The 22,758-nt window shown below is 37.3% G+C and overlaps 1 protein-coding gene across 2 annotated transcripts in view; it reads right to left on the bottom strand.

The window, feature by feature from the left end:
- Positions 1 to 22,758, bottom strand: part of LRP12 (LDL receptor related protein 12) — an 84,032-nt gene that overhangs the window by 18,961 nt on the left and 42,313 nt on the right. For both annotated transcript variants that reach the window (XM_067711505.1, XM_067711506.1), the window contains one exon: positions 320 to 455. In XM_067711505.1, coding sequence (XP_067567606.1) covers positions 320 to 455 — 136 coding nt within the window. The remainder of the gene's footprint in view (positions 1 to 319; positions 456 to 22,758) is intronic.

The following is a 22,758-nucleotide window of genomic DNA, read 5'->3' as shown; positions in this document are numbered from 1 at the left end:
GCCAAAGATTACACTGTTGATCTTAATAAGCTGTTTTGCAAATGTGTACCTTTTGTTAAAAAATTGCCTAGAAGAATACGGATGGCTCAGTGCAAATTCATTACCGCCATTAGAAAATATTCAAAACACATGCCCTAATAAAAGAGGAAGAACGGGTTGCTATTCCTACCCTCAAGATGGTACTGATAAATATAATTTACTATATTTTCTGAAAAATCATCTTTTTATATTACTGCATGTTGAGCAATGATACTTGGAAACTGAATTTATACTTTGTAATAAAATATCATACAATAATACAGGAAGGTATCTGAATTACCTTATAGTAATAATTTCCCCTGGGTTTGCCCTTATGAACCAGCTACAGTTGATTTTGGCAGGATATTCAGAAGGCCAGCCTGGGCTCGTGATTATACCACTTGGTACTTGAATTTGTTCTGGAGTTTCTCCACAAGCTGGAAGATAGTCAAAGCAATCTTAGCTAATTATTATACTTTAAAACAAAGCATTAAGTAAATCAGTATTTATTTAAAAAGAAAACTTCAGACATCAAATCATATACAATAAAATATAGTATTGCCGACCTTAAAAAGCTTTTATTATTCTAATGAAATTATTTTATTTTCTTCCCTTTTAGTCAAAGTATCTTACTCTAATTAAATACAACGTTTTAGGGAGGTGTGGAAGTTTTCAAATTGGATCTCTGAATAACATTAAAATTGTTAAGTTGCTAGCGTTAGCCATGGAGATCAGTTGATCCATCTATCTTTTTTCAAAATTCACTTTTAAATTTATTTTATTATAAACCAGCTAAAGTTCAACTTTACTGAACTACTTTTTGGACACTTTAAATTTAAAAAAATCAGATAAATAGTATTCTGAACACAATAATTAAAGGAAAGCACATATAAACATAACAGTAAGATGCTGGGTTGTTAAGAAGTTAGTGGATGATTGGATAAAGGCAGCAAAACATTACTTCAAAATTACTTCAAAGCAGTTCTTTAATTCATTCCATGAATACTTCGAAACTTTATTACAGGGTCATAAATGATTCCTAAATTATTTTAAAAATAAAGGCTTGAAATAGTCAGTGATTAAAGTAGCATGGTGTGGTTAGATATCTAAATATCCTAGAATAGAGAATAAATTTAAACTACTACCAACACTTTCCCTGTATTCTTCTCCTTTCATTATCTTGAACTCTCACAGTTCACATTTTACCAATCCAGAATTCTGCTGATAATCTGACAATTTATTCTCCCTTAATTTGTAAAAGAGTCACTGGTTACAAGAAAATGCAATGAATGTTTAAACCTTCAGGAAAATGTAAAATCTTGGAACCTCTTGTCTGATACAATTTTGACAAACTGGATTAGCTTATTTTTAAAGTAAGAGCAGATTAGAAGGAGCAAATTAGAAGTGGGGAGAGCAGCTGCCTAAACGACCACTGTGTGTGTGTGTGTGTGTGTGTGTGTGTGTGTGTGTGCGCGCGCGCGCGTGCGTGCGTGTAATAGAGGTTACAGTCTGCTCAACTTAGGGTAATTATGCTAGGAAGTGATTTTACAAAGTTTGTATCCGTAATGATCAAAATAAAAGCAAGCTATATTGCTCAAAGAGTCAACACTTATTTCTATAGAATAACCCACTCCCTGAAAAAAACATGCAGTCGAGGTTTTAAACCTCTGCAGGCTCACGTCTAAAATGTGTCTAGTCTGGAATCAGGGTATACCGCCAAAAGGATCTTGATTTTAATCACTTTTCAGACACAGAGATTCATGGCATAAAACACAAGGATATAATATATCAAGAGCCTAAGCATACATCTTATTGCCCACACACAAAGCTTCCAATTTTTTTTTGTTAAATTTCATTAAGAGTAAAATTTCCCTTACAAAAAAGTGTAATTTGATACTTCAGAAAAAGACTAAATTTATCCAAATGTGATTCTATTTTGGGCTTATTAACACTGAAGTGCCAGAGTTTTGCTTCCAACCTTGTTCTAATGAGTTATTATCACAATAATTAATGAAAAGATGCCTAAATCATTTATAAGACCTTTTTTCTTTCTTTACCTCCTCTTGCCATTTTGTAGCAGCATACTGAACAAATTCTTAAGTTCACGAAGATACAAACATACAAATAAACTGGCAAAAACTATTATCGTCTCTCCCCCAGGATGTAAAACACTGTTCATTTTCATTAAAAGATTCATTTACATTAAAGAGAATAATACAATTTTGAGTTAAACTGTTTAACTTACAAGTATAACACTGTAAATGGCATATAAGTACTGAAATACTTATTAGCTGATCTAACAGCAGTGAGACACATCCAAAAACTGGGTGGGAATAATCTATGACAAAGCAAACAACTCTTAACCTTTAAATAAATGGAGATGGAGAGACTAATTATAGGGAAAAACTAGAAATAATTTTATTATGTTTTGCTTAAATTTTTTTTCCCCAAACATCTGAGAAACCCATAGGTGGTGCTCTTATACCAAAGACTAAAGAAATTATGATCTGGTTTGGATGCTCAAAAATACTGTTGTGAATATTTTCACACAATTGCCAAAGGATAAGACATACCACTCGTAAAAAAGAGTGGTTATTTTAAGATTCAATATTTTACATTTCTAATTCACTTAGTACTTTTATAACATTATTTAAAAATATTAATGATTCTCACCAATCAAAAACAAAATTATTTTCTCTTAATGGGTTATGAATACATATTTTGCTTAAATTTTGCAACATGACTGAGTTTGGCAGTTTGTTTTAGATCCAGCCAGTGGCTTTTTATCAACATTTTTATACGTACAATATTAATACATTGGGCATGTAGATTAATATACTCTAGCAGAACCATAACTTATTCCCTTTTATATATGAGAAAGAATAAATCCAAATGCTGTGATCAACATTAAAAATCATAAAAAAATTTCCCTCCCTTTTGAGCTTAGAGTTTGCCTACATATACTGGCAGATTTGGAATCAGGAGACCTAGATGCCATCTGTTCTATCTGCCACTATTAGCTTTGCCACAGAATAAACGACTAAACCTTTTTAAGACTTGGTTTCCTCATGTGTTAAAATAAGGAGTTGCTGTTTGGATATCTCTAAGGTCTATTTCAGCCCTAAATTATGGCCCCCCTCATCATCATAATATATTTCCACTAGATTTCTGATACTTATCAGGAAGCACTGATACATTTTTTTCGCATTTCATCACTTTGCATTTTCTCTTTGATCCACTGAGATCACACTTCCAATTCTTACCTTTACCCCTTAAGAACTGTGTTAGCAAGCAAAGGCCATCACTGAGCTCACCACCAAATCAAATGTACCCTCACTCCCAATGGTACCTGATCTCTCCAGAGCACCTGGCAGTGAATTTTTTCCTCTTGATACTGTACTACCTTGACTTTGCTGACATCACTCTTCTGGTTCTTCTAACTCAGACTATTCAGTGTTAGTTCTCTAGCACTAGATCCTTCTTCTTCAGAGAGCTCCTGATGTACTGGTGTACATGGTTCATGCCCAAGCCTTCTACTCTTCTCACTCTCTATGGAAGATCTCATTCACTCCTACATTTCCACTATGATCTATAGTTCATGAATTGAAAAATCTTTAACCCAGAGATTTTGCACAATCAAGGGCCCACTGGACATTCCAACCTCAAATTCAACATGATCAGAACTGCGTGTTTCTCAAATCCTTCTCTTTATTCTATATTCTGAACCGTTATTATCTTAGCCATCATATTTGGCAAAAGGAATAGTCATTTCACCTAATTCAAGTAAAAAGAAAACTTACTTTAAGAATACCACAAGCAATCTCAAGGATTTTTTAAGCACAGGAAATAAAGCTCACAGCAGCTAAAACTAGAAATCTCGAAGTCAGAACCTGAGGCTGCCTTCACCACCTCTTAAATCAAGGCTTGCTTTTTCTCCTATATATCTGCCCCAATCTTCCAACTGGCTTTCTGAGTCCTCTACTTTTCCATTATTTCAGTATCTCATAATGATTTCCCATTCCCAACTTATAATAACACTTCAGCTTAAGTATCTACCATCAACTGTAATTTCACTGTTTTCTTATTTTGTTATATTTATACTATTATTCATTTCATATTATACCCTTTTCCATAAAGGATTTGAGGTGACTTATTATTGCAATCAGTTTTTTTTGTTTTTTTGCGGTACATGGGTCTCTCACTGTTGTGGCCTCTCCCGTTGCAGAGCACAGGCTCCAGACGCGCAGGCTCAGCGGCCACGGCTCACGGGCCTAGCTGCTCCGCGGCATGTGGGATCTTCCTGGACCGGGGCACGAACCCGTGTCCCCTGCATCGGCAGGGGGACTCTCAACCACTGCGCCACCAGGGAAGCCCCGCAATCAGTTTGATAATACTTAAGCATCCACTTCCTCAAAAAACTGCCTACCACATAGAGTGCTGCAAGAATTAAATACAATTATTTTGGTAAAGGAATTAGCACACTGCTTGGATTACAGCAAGTTGTTAATAAATAACGTCACAAGATATGCCAAATCAGATTGGTTGGCAGTAATGCCTGGAATGAGGTACTGAGATGATTGCTAAGGCAGTGTTCAGGCTAAATGGGAAAGAGGGCAGTGATTGTTCATTTAATATGTGCTGGGCACCATTACACTCTTGAAAGAATGGGAAATTATGCCACAATTAACTGGTTATCTGACATGGGTTGGGATACATACTCACAAAACATTGCTTTATGGAATGAATTTCTTTTTGCTCTAAAGAAAATTTTTATTTGGTTCTGCTAGTTTGAACCTCATCTTTCTAGATTTTGACTATACTCCAATTTAGGATGTACCAAACCTGACCTTCTCTTACCTCCATTTATTCTAGCCGTATCTTCTCTATTGTTTACACATAGTTATTTTATCAATAGCTACTGTCTGGTTATTTCTTCTATAGAGTTAGTTTATATGTAATTGGCAAATAGAGGAATCTTCTCAGTATAATGCAAAGTTGTGAAAGATCTTATTCCCAGCATATTAATGATTTGAAGTAACCAGGGGCAGGAGAAAACCCCTACAGAAGCACCTTCCTTTACTGCAAGAAGTGGTTACTTTTACTGGTTTAAAGAATTACTTGACTTTCCTTTATATTAAGCTATCTTGGGAGGCTGCAAGTATAGACGGAGATGTGAACACCTTTCCCCACTATCAAAATAAAATAAAACACCTTAATTGATGAAGGGTATCTCCGAATTATGTTTTTAGTTTTGATTAAACTGGTCTCCACTAGAAGCAAATATCTTCAAGGAGGAAGTATGAACTCCAGAGTACATGGCTGCAAAGTATGGACTGGGTCTAGGTGTAAACGTCAGAAGATATCTGTGCTGCCATCTGGATCGATATTTTACTTGGTAGGGCTATACTTAAAAAGTTACACAGCTGGAAGCAATCTGTACCAACACTACCTTTCTCATAAGCCCTGTTAGTTTAGTGTTCACTTTTGCAGAATGTGAGATTTTCCAGGAACACACACATGGCATTATGGCAGGAATGACTATATTTTAGTCTTTGTTCATTTTGCTTCCTTAATATATCACTTAATAACCAGTATCAACTTTTTGTTCTCAGAACACAAATATCTACCAAAAAAAAATCTATTTAATTTACTTTAGTCAGTATCTTTCGATATAAACAAATGCTCATGTATTTTGGATGATGATGATGATATGTAACTCTACTTTTGATAAATTTCCCATAACTCCAGAAACAGAAGCTCCCAAATTAAAAGAGTTCTAAACATTCATTCAAAAAAGGTAGCAACTTTCAACTTGGATAGAGACTTCTTCACAGGAGAATGCAGTGATTAGGTTATCTGATTAGTCCCCAAAAGCCTATTTCATTTGTAGTGAATCTAGTGTACAGGACATTTGGAATGAAAAATAAAAGAAAATGCCATTATTACAATGCTACTGGTTAAAATGCACTAAAAAGCTAAACTAAATATATACAGTTTTAAATTTACCATGTATGTTCTCAATGAAGAAAAGGAGAATTAACTGAAGAATAAATAGGTAGAGATTCTCTGATGGAGTTCTTAATAAGATTTTGACAATTTCCGGGTTTAAAACACAAAGATCCCACTGTATAGTTTAGAAAATAGGATAAAACTGATTGAGGAACACTCAAGACTTCTTCATGTTTATTCTGATACTTGTGCAATAGTCCCACAGAAAAGCAAATAACTATGGTTTTAAAACTAGATTAGTCCATCATACCTATTATCTTTAAAGCAACCATTTAAAAAATATAAACTGGTCCAACGACCTCTCCTTTAGAGGCTACATGGGAGAGAAGAGGGTAACTTCAAAGTAACGTCGAATAAACTGCCCTTCAATTTGAGATTTCATGGTTTTTAAAGCTTGAAAAAAAGAGGCACGCAAGGAAATTTATGGTTAGAAATGAGCTACTTTTAAAAGAAAAAGTACAATTTCCTGTTCCACACATGAAGAATTGGGTTTCTTTTCAAAACCGACAAGGGTTGTTGGCACTTTATGGCTAAAAGGGACCTGAAATCTTTGTGCCTTTGGTTTTAACAAACCACAAAACTGAAATGTAAGTAAAAATCAGCTATGTTTACTGACCACCTTAAGTACATAAGATACAATACGAAAAGCACAAAAGAGGGGCTAAGAGGGGCTTCCCTGGTGGTGCAGTGGTTGAGAGTCCGCCTGCCGATGCAGGGAACACGGGTTTGTGCCCCGGTCCAGGAAGATCCCACATGCTGCGGAGCGGCTGGGCCCGTGAACCATGGCCGCTGAGCCTGTGTGTCCGGAGCCTGTGCTCCGCAACGGGAGAGGCCACAGCAGTGAGAGGCCTGCGTATCGCAAAAAAAAAAAAAAAAAAAAAAAAAAAAAGGGCACAAAAGAAGAGAATGAAGAAAATGAATGCTCTCATTGACATTGAAGTTTCGTAAAAATGATTTATGCTTACTAACTGAATCCAAGAAACATAAACATACAAGACAATATGATCCTAAATGATATAATGCATAAAGTAATTTAAAGCAATGCATCATAGGGCATGGGGTATTATTAAACAGAAAAAATAAGTCCTACATTTGGGCCTGCATTATGTAAGTCAAGTTTACTCGACTTTTAACATAGTATTTCCTTCATTGAAAAGAAGTAAAAAGAGCACATTCCAAATTAAAAGAATTTAATGACTCAATTATATAGATACCAGTTAAGGCAAGATAGGCTACTGCTAAAAGAAGTGATATGATACAAATATTCTGTGAAGATTACTTTGCTGAACTGTAACCTGTGGGAAGGGAAACTGGTGAGGCAAAGAGATCACCTAAGAAGCAAATACAGAAGCTCCACTACTTGTAAAATTTTACTTTATGACAGTTTCAGTATGAAACAAAAGCACGCTCACCCTGCTCACAAGCGAAGGACAGCATTTATAGTCAACCGTGGTCACTATCATTTGGCCATCTCGTTTTTCAGAGTATAGAGTGTTTTATAAATACTAACTCCATTTTGGCTGTTAAATACAAAAGCAATTCCACATGATGAAAATACGAATAAGAAGGGTTTGATTCCAACGGAAATAAATGAAATTAATAAAATACCATCTTCAAAATAATAAATTAGTGAGCAAATGGTGACTGTTGGACAGCCATGTGGGATGAGAGTACGAATGAGTCTGAGGGTAATAAGTGAATCGAGCAATAAATGGCAAATGCTGTGCCTATGTAAGCAATAAAAGGCACCGAGACACGGGAAAATTAAAATGTATAGTTAGATGATTAGTATGGAAAGCAGACACCAATTTAGAAGGGCACCAGTTTGAAAACTTATGGCTAAGTATGGTGCACAGTGCTGAAGATGAGATTTTTGTTGCAAGTCAGAAGCTTATGGTTCACAAGTTCAAGGCCCATGAGTATACTCAAAATGAGGCGTGTGTGGTCAGGTCTGTGGGTCCCATGGCTGATGATAATGTTATTGCCTATCAGGCACTTCCTTTTCTTGTGTCTTTTCGCATTTAATTCTTATTATTATTAGTCCTATTTAACCAATGAGGAAAAAATGGAGGCACAGAGAAGTTATGTTCCTAAGGTCAGAAAAGTGTCACAGCTGGGATTGGACCACAGGCAGTAGGCTTCAGAGCTGCACTCTTAACCACTAAGACACACTACTGCCCACTAGGGAGCTCCCTATGACACCTGGAATAATTATCAGGGGGTGGGCGGAAAGCTGCCTCAACAGAATTTCAACAAAGATAAAAACGGTCTGTTTTGGTAAAAAATGTCTTGGTCCTATATTAATGTGCAGAGAAAAGGTATAGGATCTATGATAACACAGAGAAAGAGGGTATCCTTAGATTTAAAGCTTCTAAAGACTGATTCCTATTTGCTACAAATCTATATGGGGACTGCAGGCAGGAAGAAACTGCTTCTTAGTCTCTTTGGAATTAAAAAAATGACTTTGTAAACAGGATTCTAGAACTTTTTAATAATAAAACGTACATATATACATTAACTATAGGTTAGCTGATTAGGGAATGGGGCAGAATAGAAGCAATAAGGGTATGCAGTGAATGCTGAGGGAGCTATTTCAAAGGAAAGAGAAACAGAGAAGAGGAAAGTAGAGAAGGCTGGGTGATTAATGAAAAGTGGTTGTGTTCTTAAAGATACTTAATACTGGACAGATTGGTCAGAGTTTACAAAGCAAGCATACTTAGTATGAAGGCCGTGGGTCACTGACAACACAGGGCAAGTACCAAGTGAGTATCAGAATCTGCAAGATGAATGACGTGGAAGTACAAGAGTGGTCCTTTGGCAGGCTGTGCCCCGTATGACACAGCTCAGCCCTCAACTCAACAGGGAACCAAAGAAGTCCTGGCCAGGAAGAAACTTCTTCAGTTTGAAAATCCCCTTCTTGCAACTTGACTGGGCTTTTTTTTTTTTTTTGGCGGTATGCGGGCCTCTCACTGTTGTGGCCTCTCCCGTTGCAGAGCACAGGCTCCGGACGCGCAGGCTCAGCGGCCATGGCTCATGGGCCCAGCCGCTCCGCGGCATGTGGGATCTTCCCGGACCCGGGCACGAACCCACGTCCCCTGCATCGGCAGGCGGACTCTCAACCACTGCGCCACCAGGGAAGCCCTTGACTGGGTTTGTTGCTCGCACTTAGCATCTTGATTTCTTTGACTCCTTTAATAGCTGAGCTGTCATAATGGAAATGTCAGAACAGTCAACACACTAAGGATGGACTGAGCCGGAAGGAGAGAGAGGTTGGACGTGATACTATCCCTGAGAATTACTCCAAATTTCATTCTAATTTTTTCAAGAAGTCAGCAAACTGAACTTTTCTTTTTAGGGAAATAAGTAGTAGCACTCTAACAGCAATATTTACTAGTCTAAGATGAGAAAGCTTTTAATTATCATTTAAAAGGTAAGAATCAGGGGGCACCTTCAAGATGGCGGAGGAGTAAGACGTGGAGATCACCTTCCTCCCCACAAACACATCAAAACTACACCTACATGTGGAACAACTCCTACTGAAACCTACTGAACACTGACAGAAGACCTCAGACCTCCCAAAAGGCAAGAAACTCCCCACGTACCTGGGTAGGGCAAAAGAGAAAAGGAAAAAGAGAGACAAAAGAATAGGGATGAGACCTGCACCTCTGAGAGGGAACTGTGAAGTAGGAAAAGTTTCCACACACTAGGAAGCCCCTTCATGGGCGGTGGCGGGGGGGCGTAAACTTTGGAGCCACGGAGGAGAGCACAGCAACAGGGGTGCGGAGGGCAAAGTGGAGAGATTCCTGCACAGAGGATCGGTGCCGACCGGCACTCACCAGCCCGAGAGGCTTGTCTGCTCACCCACCGGGGTGGGCAGGGGCTGGGAGCTGAGGCTCGGGCTTCGGTTGGATCCCAGGGAGAGGACTGGAGTTGGTAGCGTGAACACAGCCTGAAGGGGGTTACTGCGCCACGGCTAGCCGGGAGGGAGTCCAGGAAAAAGTCTGGACCAGGCTAAGAGGCAAGAGACCATTGTTTTGGGGTGCTCGAGGAGAGGGGATTCAGAGCACCGCCTAAACGAGCTCCAGAGATGGGTGCAAGCCACAGCTTTCAGCGTGGACCCCAGAGACAGGCATGAGACGCTAAGGCTGCTGCTGCAGCCACCAAGAAGCCTGTGTGCAAGCACAGGTCACTATCCACACCTCCCCTCCCGAGAGCCTGTGCAGCCCGCCACTGCCAGGGTCCCGGGATCCAGGGACAGCTTCCCTGGGAGAACTGACTGCACTCAGGCTGTTGCAACGTCACACCAGCCTCTGCCCCGCATTCCATACCCCTTCCTCCCCTGCGGCCTGAGTGAGCCAGAGGCCCTTAATCAGCTGCTCCTGTAACCCCGTCCTGTCTGGGCGGGAACAGATGCCCTCAGGCGACCTACACACAGAGGCGGGTCCAAATCCACAGCTGAACCCCAGGAGCTGTGCAAGCAAAGAAGAGAAAGGGAAATCTCAAAGAAGAGAAGGGGAAATCTCTCAGCCTCAGGAGCAGTGGATAAAATCTCCACAATCAACCTGATGTACCCTGCATCTGTGGAATACATGAATAGACAACGAATCATCCCAAAATTGAGGCAGTGGACTTTGGGAGCAACTGTAGACTTGGGGTTTGCTTTCTGTATCTAATTTGTTTCTGGTTTTACGTCTATCTTAGTTTAGTATTTAGAGCTTATTAGCATTGGTAGATTTGTTTATTGATTTGGTTGCTCTCTTCTTTTAATTTTATATTTATATACTTTTTCTTCCTTTTTCTCTTTTTGTGAGTGTGTATGTGCACACTTCTTTGTGTGATTTTGTCTGTACAGCTATGCTTTTGCCATTTGTCCTAGGGTACTGACTGTCCGTTGTTTTTTTTTTAGTGTAGTTTTTAGCATTTGTTATCATTGGTGGATCTGCTTTTTGGTTTCGCTGCTCTCTTCTTTCTCTTTGTTTAATTACTTTTTTCCTTTTACTAATTTTTTTCTATTTTAATAACTGTATTTTATTCTTTCTTTCTTTCTTTTTCTCCCTTTTCTTCTGAGTTGTGTGGCTGACAGGGTCTTGATGCTCTGGCTGGGTGTCAGACCTGAGCCTCTGAGGTGGGAGAGCCGAGTGCTGGACATTGGTCCACCAGAGACCTCCCGGCTCCACATCAAATGGCAAAAGCTCTCCCAGAGATCTGCATCTCAATGCTAAGACCCAGCTCCACTCAACGACCAGCAAGCTACAGTGCTGGACACCCTATGCCAAACAACTAGCAAGACAGGAACGCAACCCCACCCTTAGCAGAGAGGCTGCCTAAAATCATAATAAGGTCACAGACACCCCAAAACACACCACCAGACGTGGACGTGCCCACCAGAAAGACAAGACCCAGCCTCATCCACCAGAACACAGGCATCAGTCCCCTCCACCAGGAAGCCTACACAACCCACTGAACCAACCTTAGCCACTGGGGACAGACAACAAAAACAATGGGAACTACGAACCTGCAGCCTGCAAAAAGGAGACCCCAAACACAGTAAGTTAAGCAAAATGAGAAGTCAGAGAAATACACAGAAGATGAAGGAGCAAGGTAAAAACCAACCAGACCAAACAAATGAAGATGAAATAGGCAGTCTACCTGAAAAAGAATTCACAGTAATGATAGTAAAGATGATCCAAAATCTTTGAAATAGAATGGAGAAAATACAAGAAACGTTTCACAAGGACCTAGAAGAACTAAAGATGAAACAAACAATGATGAACAACACAATTAATGAAATTTAAAATTCTCTAGAAGGAATCAATAGCAGAAAAAATGAGGCAGAAGAACAGATAAGTGACCTGGAAGATAAAATAGTGGAAATAACTACCACAGAGCAGAATAAAGAAAAAAGAATGAAAAGAATTGAGGACAATCTCAGAGACCTCTGGGACAACATTAAACACACCAACGTTCGAATTATAGGGGTCCCAGGAGAAAAGAAAAAAAAAGGGACTGAGAAAATATTTGAAGAGATTACAGTTGAAAACTTCCCTAATATGGGAAAGGAAATAATCAACTCCAGGAAGCACAGAGAGTCCCATACAGGATAAATCCAAGGAGAAACGCCAAGACACATATTAATCAAACTGTCAAAAATTAAATACACAGAAAAAATATTAAAAGCAGCAAGGGAAAGCAACAATTAACATACAAGTGAATCCAGATAAGGTTAACAGCTGATCTTTCAGCAGAAACTCTGCAAGCCAGAAGGGAGTGGCAGGACATATTTTAAAGTGATGAAAGGGAAAAACCTACAACCAAGATTACTCTACCCAGCAAGAATCTCATTCAGATTTGATGGAGAAATTAAAACCTTTACAGATATGCAAAAGCTAAGATAATTCAGCACCAACAAACCAGCTCTACAACAAATGCTAAAGGAACTTCTCAAGGCAGGAAACACTAGAGAAGGGAAAGACTTACAATAACAAACCCAGAACAATTAAGAAAATGGTAATAGGTACATACATATCGATAACTACCTTTAATGTAAATGGACTAAATGCTCCCACCAAAAGACACAGACTGGCTGAATGGATAAAAAACAAGACCTGTACATATGCTGTCTACAAGAGACCCACTTCAGACCTAGGGACACATATGGACTGAAAGTGAGGGAATGGAAAAAGATATTCCATGCAAATGGAAATCAAAAGAAAGCAGGAATAGCAATTCTCAATTCTCATATCAGACAAAGCAGACTTTAAAATAAAGACTATTACAAGAGACAAAGAAGGACACTACGTAATGATCAAGGGATCAATCCAAGAAGAAGATATAACAATTGTAAATATTTATGCACCCAACATAGGAGCACCTCAATACATAAGGCAAATGCTAACAGACATAAAAGGGGAAATCGACAGCAACACAATCACAGTAGGGGACCTTAACACCCACTTTCATGGATGGATGATGGACAGATCATCCAAAATGAAAATAAATAAGGAAACACAAGCTTTAAATGATACACTAAACAAGATGGACTTAATTGATATTTATAGGACATTCCATCCAAAAACAGCAGATAACACTTTCTTCTCAAGCGCTCATGGAACATTCTCCAGGATAGATCATATCTTGGGTCACAAATCAAGCCTTGGTAAATTTAAGAAAACTGAAATTGTATCAAGTATCTTTTCTGACCACAACGCTATGAGACTAGATATCAATTACAGGAAAAGATCTGTAAAAAATACAAACACATGGAGGCTAAACAATACACTACTAAATAACCAAGAGATCACTGAAGATATCAAAGAGGAAATAAAAAAATACTAGAAACAAATGACAATGAAAACATGACGACCCAAAAAACTATGGGATTGCAGCAAAAGCAGTTCAAAGAGGGAAGTTTATAGCAATACAATCGTACCTCAAGAAACAAGACATATCTCAAATAAACAACCTAATCTTACACTAAAAGCAATTAGAGAAAGAATTTAAAAAACCCCAAAGTTAGCAGAAGGAAAGAAATCATAAAGATCTGATCAGAAATAAAAAGAAATGAAGGAAATGAGAGCAAAGATCAATAAAACTAAAAGCTGGTTCTTTGAGAAGATAAACAAAATTGATAAACCATTAGCCAGACTCATCAAGAAAAAAAGGAAGACTCCAATCAATAGAATTAGAAATGAAAAAGGAGAAGTAACAACTTACAATGCAGAAATACAAAGGGTCATAAGAGATTACTACAGGCAACTCTATGCCAATAAAATGGTGGACAACCTGGAAGAAATGGACAAATTCTTAGAAAAGCACAACCTTCCGAGACTGAACCAGGAAGAAACAGAAAATATAAACAGACCAATCACAAGCACTGAAATTGAAACTGTGATTAAAACTCTTCCAACAAACAAAAGCCCAGGAACAGATGGCCTCACAGGCCAATTCTATCAAACATTTAGAGAAGAGCTAACGCCTATCCTTCTCAAACTCTTCCAAAATATAGCAGAGGGGGGAACACTCCCAAACTCATTCTATGAGGCCACCATCACCCTGATACCAAAACCAGACAAAGATGCCACAAAAAAAGAAAACTACAGGCCAATATCACTGATGAACATAGATGCAAAAATCCTCAACAAAATACTAGCAAACAGAATTCAACAGCATATTAAAAGGATCATATACCATGATTAAGTGGGGTTTATCCCAGGAATGCAAGGATTCTTCAATATATGCAATGTGATCAATGTGATAAATTAATGTGATAAACCATATTAACAAATTGAAGGAGAAAAACCATATGATCATCTCAAAAGATGCAGAAAAAGCTTTCGACAATATTCAACACCCATTTATGATAAAAACCCTCCAGAAAGTAGGCACAGAGGGAACTTACCTCAACATAATAAAGGCCATATATGAGAAACCCACAGCCAGCATCATTCTCAATGGTGAAAAACTGAAAGCAATTCCACTAAGACCAGGAAAAAGACAAGGTTGCCCACTCTCACCACTATTACTCAACATAGTTTTGGAAGTTTTAGCCATAGCAGAGAAGAAAAAGAAATAAAAGGAATCCAAATCGGAAAAGAAGAAGTAAAATTGTCACTGTTTGCAGATGACATGATACTACACATAGAGAATCCTAAAGATGCTACCAGAAAACTAGAGCTAATCAATGAATTTGGTAAAGTTTCAGGACACAAAATTAATGCACAGAAATCTCTTGCATTCCTATACACTAATGATGAAAAATCTGAAAGAGAAATTATGGACACACTCCCATTTACCACTGTAACAAAAAGAATAAAATACCTAGGTATAAACCTACCTGAGGAGCCAAAAGACCAGTATGCAGAAAGCTATAAGACACTGATGAAAGAAATTAAAGATGATACAAACAGATGGAGAGATCCACGTTCTTGGATTGGAAGAATCAACACTGTGAAAATCATTATACTACCCAAAACGATCTACAGATTCAATGCAATCCCTATCAAACCACCAATGGCATTTTTCACAGATCTAGAACAAAAAATTTCACATTTTGTATGGAAACACAAAAGCCCCCAAATAGCCAAAGCAATCTTGAGAAAGAAAAATGGAGCTGGAGGAATCAGGCTCTCTGACTTCAGACTATACTACAAAGCTACAGTAAACAAGACAATATGGTACTGGCACAAAAACAGAAATATAGATCAATGGAACAGGACAGAAAGCCCAAAGATAAACCCACGCAAATATGGTCACCTTATCTTTGATAAAGGAGGCAGGAATGTACAGTGGAGAAAGGACAGCCTCTTCAATAAGTGGTGCTGGGAAAACTGGACAGCTACATGTAAAAGAATGAAATTAGAACACTCCCTAACACCATACACAAAAATAAACTCAAAATGGATTAAAGACCTAAATGTCAGTCCAGACAGTATAGAACTCTTAGAGGAAAACATACGCAGAACACTATATGACATAAATCACAGCAAGATCCTTTTTGACCCACCTCCTAGAGAAATGGAAATAAAAACAAAAATAAACAAACGGGACCTAATGAAACTTCAAAGCTTTTGCACAGCAAAGGAAAGCATATACAGTATTTTTTTAAATTATTTATTTTATTTATTTTTATTTTTGGCTGCACGTGGGCTCTCTCTACTTGTGACGAGCAGGGTTTACTCTTCGTTGAGGTGTGCGGGCTTCTCATGGCAGTGGCTTCTCTTTGTTGCAGAGTACAGGTTCTAGGTGCGCGGGCTTCAGTAGTTGTGGCACACAGGCTCAGTAATTGTGGCTCGCAGTCTCTAGAGCGCAGCCTCAGTAGCTGTGGCGCCCAGGCTTAGTTGCTCCACAGCATGTGGGATCTTCCCAGACCAGGGCTCAAACCCGTGTCCCCTGCATTGGCAGGCGGATTCTTAACCACTGCACCACCAGGGAAGCAAAAAGACAACCCTCAGAATGGGAGAAAATATTTGCAAACAAAGCAAGTGACAAAGGATTAATCTCCAAAATATACAAGCAGCTCATGCAGCTCAATATCAAAAAAACAAACAGCCCAATCCAAAAAAGGGCAGAAGACCTAAACAGACATTTCTCCAAAGATATACAGATTGCCAGCAAACACATGAAAGGATGCTCAACATCAGTAATCATTAAAGAAATGCAAATCAAAACCACAATGAGGTATCACCTCACATCAGTCAGAATGGCCATCATCAAGGAAACTACAGAGCTTCCCTGGTGGCGCAGTGGTTGAGAGTCCACCTGCCGATGCAGGGGACACGGGTTCGTGCCCCGGTCCAGGAAGATCCCATATGCCACGGAGCAGCTGGGCCCGTGAGCCATGGCCACTAAGTCTGCGCGTCCGGAGCCTGTGCTCTGCAATGGGAGAGGCCGCAACAGTGAGAGGCCCGCATACCGCAAAAAAAAAAAAAAAAAAAAAAAAAAAAATCTACAAACAATAAATGTTGGAGAGCGTGTGGAAAAGAGGGAACCCTCTTGCACTGTTGGTGTTGAAGGTAAATTGATACAGCCACTATGAACAGTATGGAGGTTCTTCAGAAAACTAAAAATAGAACTACCATACGACCCAGCAATCCCACTACTGGGTATATATCTTGAGAAAACCATAATTCAAAAAGAGTCATGTACCACAATGTTCATTGCAGCTCTATTTACAATAGCCAGGACATGGAAGCAAGGTAAGTGTCCATCGACAGATGAATGGATAAAGAAGATGTGGCACATATATACAATGGAATATTACTCAGCCATAAAAAGAAACGAAATTGAGTTATTTGTAGTGAGGTGGATGGAATTTGTCATACATAGTGAAGTTAGTCAGAAAGAGAAAAACAAATACCATATGCTAACACATATATATGGAATATAAAAAAAAAATGGTTCTGAAGAACCTAGGGGCAGGACAGGAATAAAGACACAGACGTAGAGAATGGACTTGAGGACACGGGGAGGGGAAGGGTCAGCTGGGACGAAGTGAGTGACATGGACATATATACACTACCAAACGTAAAATAGATAGCTAGTAGGAAGCAGCCGCATAGCACAGGGAGATCAGCCTGGTGCTTTGTGTCCACCTAGAGGGGTGGGATAGGGAGGGTGGGAGGGAGACGCAAGAGGGAGGAGATATGGGGATGTATGTATATGTATAGCTGATTCACTTTGTTATACAGCAGAAACTAACACACCATTGTAAAGCAATTATACTCCAATAAAGATGTTAAAAAATTTTTTTAAATTAAAAACTAAATAAAAGTTAAAAATCAGTGCAAGCAGAAAACTTTATATTAATTTATCACTCACACTCTGCAGATTCTTTCATTATTTGCAGACTTATTTCCAGAAATCATACATTTCTATGGCAAGCAGGATATCCTATATCCAGGAAATCCTATATCCAGAATGAATATTAAATGGATATTCATTCCTCTGTATTAGTACAGATACTTAAGAATGAACACAGCAATATCTTTATTCCTATTATTTTTAGTGATTTTTTTAAGGACCAAAATATTCACTTGGTCCTCAACTCTATTCAAGGCAGGTAATTCCTTGCTTTCTTAAAGCTCACTAATGTCCAGAACAAACAAATAATAATCAGAGGCTACCTGGCAGTAAAATAATATATATTTTAAAAAGTCAAGATAGGTACAAAATATGGAAAAAGATAGAAGGAAAAATAGAAAAAACAGTTTTAGTTCTAACAGGGTCACAGCACAATTATGAGTAAGATCAGAAGAGTACTCTTAGTGGAACTAGCTAACTAGCTTTATCCTAAAATTTCTAAGGGCAAGAATAATTTTGAATTTTGCTAGCAAAGCATAAGATAAAATGAATACAGAAGATTCAACCTTTTCTATCTTTTTTTAAAAGGACATAAAAGGGCAATTTTTTTCCTGGAAGAGCATAAAAACGATTGATATGTTACTTACATTTTCTAAATTTAAGCACTCCAGGTGAACGAAATGCTAAGCAAACTACGACTTCTATCTCCTGAATGGGAAAAACTATTAATTTCTGAAGTTTACTGTGATTCTTGCTGGAAACATAGTAAGGCAGAATCAGCACATGAGCAAAGATAAATTGGCCTTGGAGTTCACAGTTTTCTCAGTCATTTCTATCAGCCTTGATATAGTTTTTGGTATACTCACATCTTCTTCTGAGAGTGTTCCAGTCTTGGTGTCTTCTGTCAAGAGTGATACCCAGAAACAAACCTAATATCAGACTGTGTTAGGGAGGAGTAAAGAACTATGATGGACTTTGTTCTGGATACTGTATCTCTATCACTGCAGCTTAAGATCAAATCACCCCCTAACCTGTATTGGTCTGTTAGTCAACTTGAAAACCAAACTTCAGTTTGCCTACCTGCTAAGTGACTGGCTTTTGCACAATAGATGCGTAGTATCTTTAAATCTATGCCTTAGCAAAAGTACAAAAAATTAACATGATCTCACACTGAAGAATTATTCTCAAAGTGAAAAAAGGTTTATTCTCGAAGTTAAAGAATGGAAAAGAAAATGTCAAATGTTTGAATGCAACTTGTTTTTTACCTTCAATGGATCTGGCCCACTCACTTGAGCAGATAAACTTCACTTCTACCATCTAAGCATCGCACACTTCTGTCACATTACAACCTGTTCTGTCTATGGTCCTGGTACATTTAATGTTCTGCTGTTGGGTTTATTTATTGTTTATTATAGTAATAAACAATTATAAGATATAACAATCTTGCTATAAATATGTAATTGTTCAGTAAATATGTGACAACATATGAAATGTTATGGCTATGTAAATGCTTCACATAAAATATATTATTGTATAATAAAATGTTATAAACAATATTTAATTATATAGCATATAATGTTACATATAAAAGTATAATACATAACAAACATTTATAATATATAAACATTATAATACTATATACTATAGTACTATATAATACTACCATTACTTTCTTTTCTAAAAATTACAGGGAATGCTTTACTCCAAAAGCTGAAGTGTCTCAAAAATAAACTCTGAAGGCAGGCAATGCCTTTAAAAGTTAATAGTTCCCTAAACTAATGTGTTGCTGGTTTCTTAAAAAAATGTACTGTCTTGTATTCTCCACTCACTTTCTTCATTTGAAGGACAGTTTCTTGGGTTCACAATAAGTTCTATTTTTATATTCTAAAATCCTAAAAACCCTAAAACATATAAGCTTTCTTTTTTTTCTCTCCATTTGAAACATGGATAAAAGACACTGTATTGGACAAAAGAACTGGTGAAATTCTTTTTCATAAGCGTAGCAAGAGGTCCAGGTATTTAACTGAATAATTGAAAATAACATTAAAATAACAGGAAAGGTACAAAGGGCCACTTGCACCTGCTGCTTTATTCATGCAACTTTTCTATATTAAAAAAAAGCTGTAAACTGCTATCAAATAATTATAGTTTAAGCTTCATTTCCTTTCAGACTTTTTGTTTGGAAGATCTGAAAATTCTAGGATAATAAAAGTATTACCAGACTAGATGTTCTTCCACAGAAAGTTCAAATGACCGTACGATTATTTAACTGTGGTTAAAACAAAAGCCATTTTACTATAGTGCTCCACACTTCCATAAAATGTTGCTAAACAATCTGTAAGCAAACTACTGCAATTTAGAAAATAATATCTCCTACTTTAAAAGGCCACAACTAAATTATTAGTTTAAAAAGGCTTATAGGACCAGCAGTGTGCTAGGCCTTTGAGTACTAGAATAGGAACTATAAAATGAAAAAACACAAAAGCAAGAAAGGGTGATTTTGATGAAATAAAAATTCTGACAGAACATAGGAAGAACAACGCCTAACAACTACTATTTTCTATACTCTGTTAATTCAGTTAATACGAACAAGGATTAAGAAAGAAACTTCCCAAGCAGATAACTCTCTTTCTCCACACTCAGAAATTTCAGCCTTGCCTGACAAAAGATTTGAAGTCAAATGTAAAGTAGACTCAAGATCAGGCTAACCTCAGGTAGAGCTTTTAGCTGCGGATGTTATGAGGTACGAACATTTAGCAGCTGTATCACTGGTGAATTGGGAATAATGTGTTAAACTTCACACATAAACACTTTCTAGTCGAGAAAGCACATGCCCCAACACCTGTTCCTACTAGCAAACAGAAAATCTTTTTTAAATTTCAGGGTAGTTTTTGCCTAACCATGAAAGCCAATCCTATTCTTTTATTCTTTGCAATGTCACAACTCCAGGCCATGAATCAAAAAGAGAAATAAACAGTTACATTTCTGAACAGTCTGGGGAAAATACATGGTTGGGACTTTAATAGAAACATAGTAAGGAAACAGTTAAACCGGAAAAACATGATTATATGCAGTGTAAGTGCTCTCATACCTTGCAGATAGCTGTGTAGATCAATACAATCCTTTTTGAAGGCAATTTGACAAAAGGTTTCTAGAGTCACTACATTATTTATGACGTTTGATACAGTAATTCCAATTCTAGAAATCTATGCTAAAGAAATAATCTCAGAGATTAAAAAAGGGCTATAATCTCAGAAATTAAAAAAGGGCTAAATATATATTAATATGTTCCTTGCAACATGATCCAGACTAGGGAGAACCCATTGGAAAAGAATCCATTGATACGTTTAAGAACATTACAATATAGCCACAGGATGGAAATTTTATACAGGCATTAAAATAACTATGTAAAAAATATATTCTATAAAATGTTAAGTAGAAAAGGCAGGAGATAAAATTAGTTACAATCCAAATGCATATACAATTACCTTTAAGGTATGCACAGAAAAAGTACAAATGAAGTAATTATAATATTATTAATTATACTAAGAATGCAGGGTTAATGGGTGATTTTCGTAATCTTTTTGCTCTTTTTCCAATTTTTCTAAACATTTAATGAAACTTGTATAATGCATAAACAGAATCTGTAAAAACAAGTAAAAAACTGATTTGGAAGTAATCAAGAGTAATGAGGAAATAATCAAATTATATCTAGAATTACACTTTTTTTTTTTTTTTTGCGGTACACAGGCCTCTCACTGTTGTGGCCTCTCCCGTTGCGGAGCACAGGCTCCGGATGCGCAGGCTCAGCGGCCATGGCTCACGGACCCAGCCGCTCCGCGGCATGTGGGATCTTCCCGGACCGAGGCACGAACCCGTGTCCCCTGCATCGGCAGGCGGACTCTCAACCACTGCGCCACCAGGGAAGCCCTAGAATTACACTTTTTTTAAAAAATTGAAGTATAGCTGATTTACAATGTTGTGTTAGTTTCAGGTATCCAGCAGAGTGATTCAGTTATACATGTGTATATATGAATATATCTATTCTTTTTCAGATTCTTTTCCATTATAGGTTATTACATCTAGAATTACTCTGACCCAAATATAGATTATAGAGAAAATTCAATTAAAGTGGATACATATTAAAAATCAAAAATATTTGTTCAATGTCTGATCTAAAAAAGTTTCATTCTATATAGCAGATGAGCAATACATTAGCTATTTTACATATTTAGACATTTAACAAAGAACATGAGGCATTTAATCTAGACATTTTTAAAAAGAACATTAAAATAGCCTTCCTATTGTCTCATATATACAATTATATTACTTGCAGTTTCTATGATATAATTTCATGATTTTCACATATTATTAGATTTACAAAAATACCATTTGTCTTTTCTCCTTTCTCTATTTTATAAATGAAAGCCGATTTTAATTTCCAAACCATGAAAAGTTCTAAAGAAAAAATATATAAAAAAGAATACTTTATCCAATCATTCTTTTCCATTATACAACCACTAGATGTATACTTTTTGATAATTTACATTGTCTTATGACAATTCCTATAGCATAAGAACCAGCAAAAGGACAAAAACATATCTCTAAGCAAAGATTTGAGGAGGAGGATGAAAATGACTAGAACGTTAGAAATAGAAACATATTACCCTAAGCGTAAGAACCCAAACTATACTATCGAGCAAAAATTGTTAATTCCCATAAAAATTACATGAATAAACAAAACTAAGTACTTAGTACTACTCACAATTAAATAAAGTAAGAAAAATACGAAGTCATTTACTACACACCAGACATTGTAATGAGGCCTTTTAAATAAATTCATGATCCAACTTAACGTGGCCATTATTTACCATACGATTTACTACATTAAGGCCACATTACAGGGGCACTTTTCACATGTCTACTTTCTCCATTAAATGGTAAGTTCCTGTGGCAGTACTATTTTACTTACTGCTAACTCCCACCCTTCTTGGCACAAGGTTCACATCAGGTGTTTAATACATGCTGAATGAATTTAATTTGCTACAGATAGGGTGGCTCTGCCTCCCAAACTGTCCAGGATAGCTCTGGTTTTGCCTGTGGTATCAGCATTACTAAAAAGAGTATACCCTTTTGCTTTCAAAATGTCCTGATTTGGACCACAAATTATCTGAAAATACTACTGCATGTAAGTTAAAATTCTTTCTAAAATGTCATTAAAATTTCCAGAATGCAAAGAATGAATGAGCTAAGGCACTGAGCACTGTCAAATAAAGTTGCAGAGGCACTCGTGTTGCTCGCTGGTCTCAAGAGAAAGCAAGTCCTACGTTTAGAGATTCTTCCAAAAGCTAATTTTCCATTTATACTAGCACTGAAAGGACTCTCTCATTTCAACTGGGGATGCAAGGAATTCAGAAGGCTTATACTGTATCA

The sequence above is a fragment of the Pseudorca crassidens genome, chromosome 17 (genome assembly GCF_039906515.1).
Source record: "Pseudorca crassidens isolate mPseCra1 chromosome 17, mPseCra1.hap1, whole genome shotgun sequence".
Lineage (NCBI taxonomy): Eukaryota > Metazoa > Chordata > Mammalia > Artiodactyla > Delphinidae > Pseudorca > Pseudorca crassidens.
Note: the sequence above shows the minus strand (reverse complement) of the source record. Positions and strands in the feature narration are given on the sequence as shown.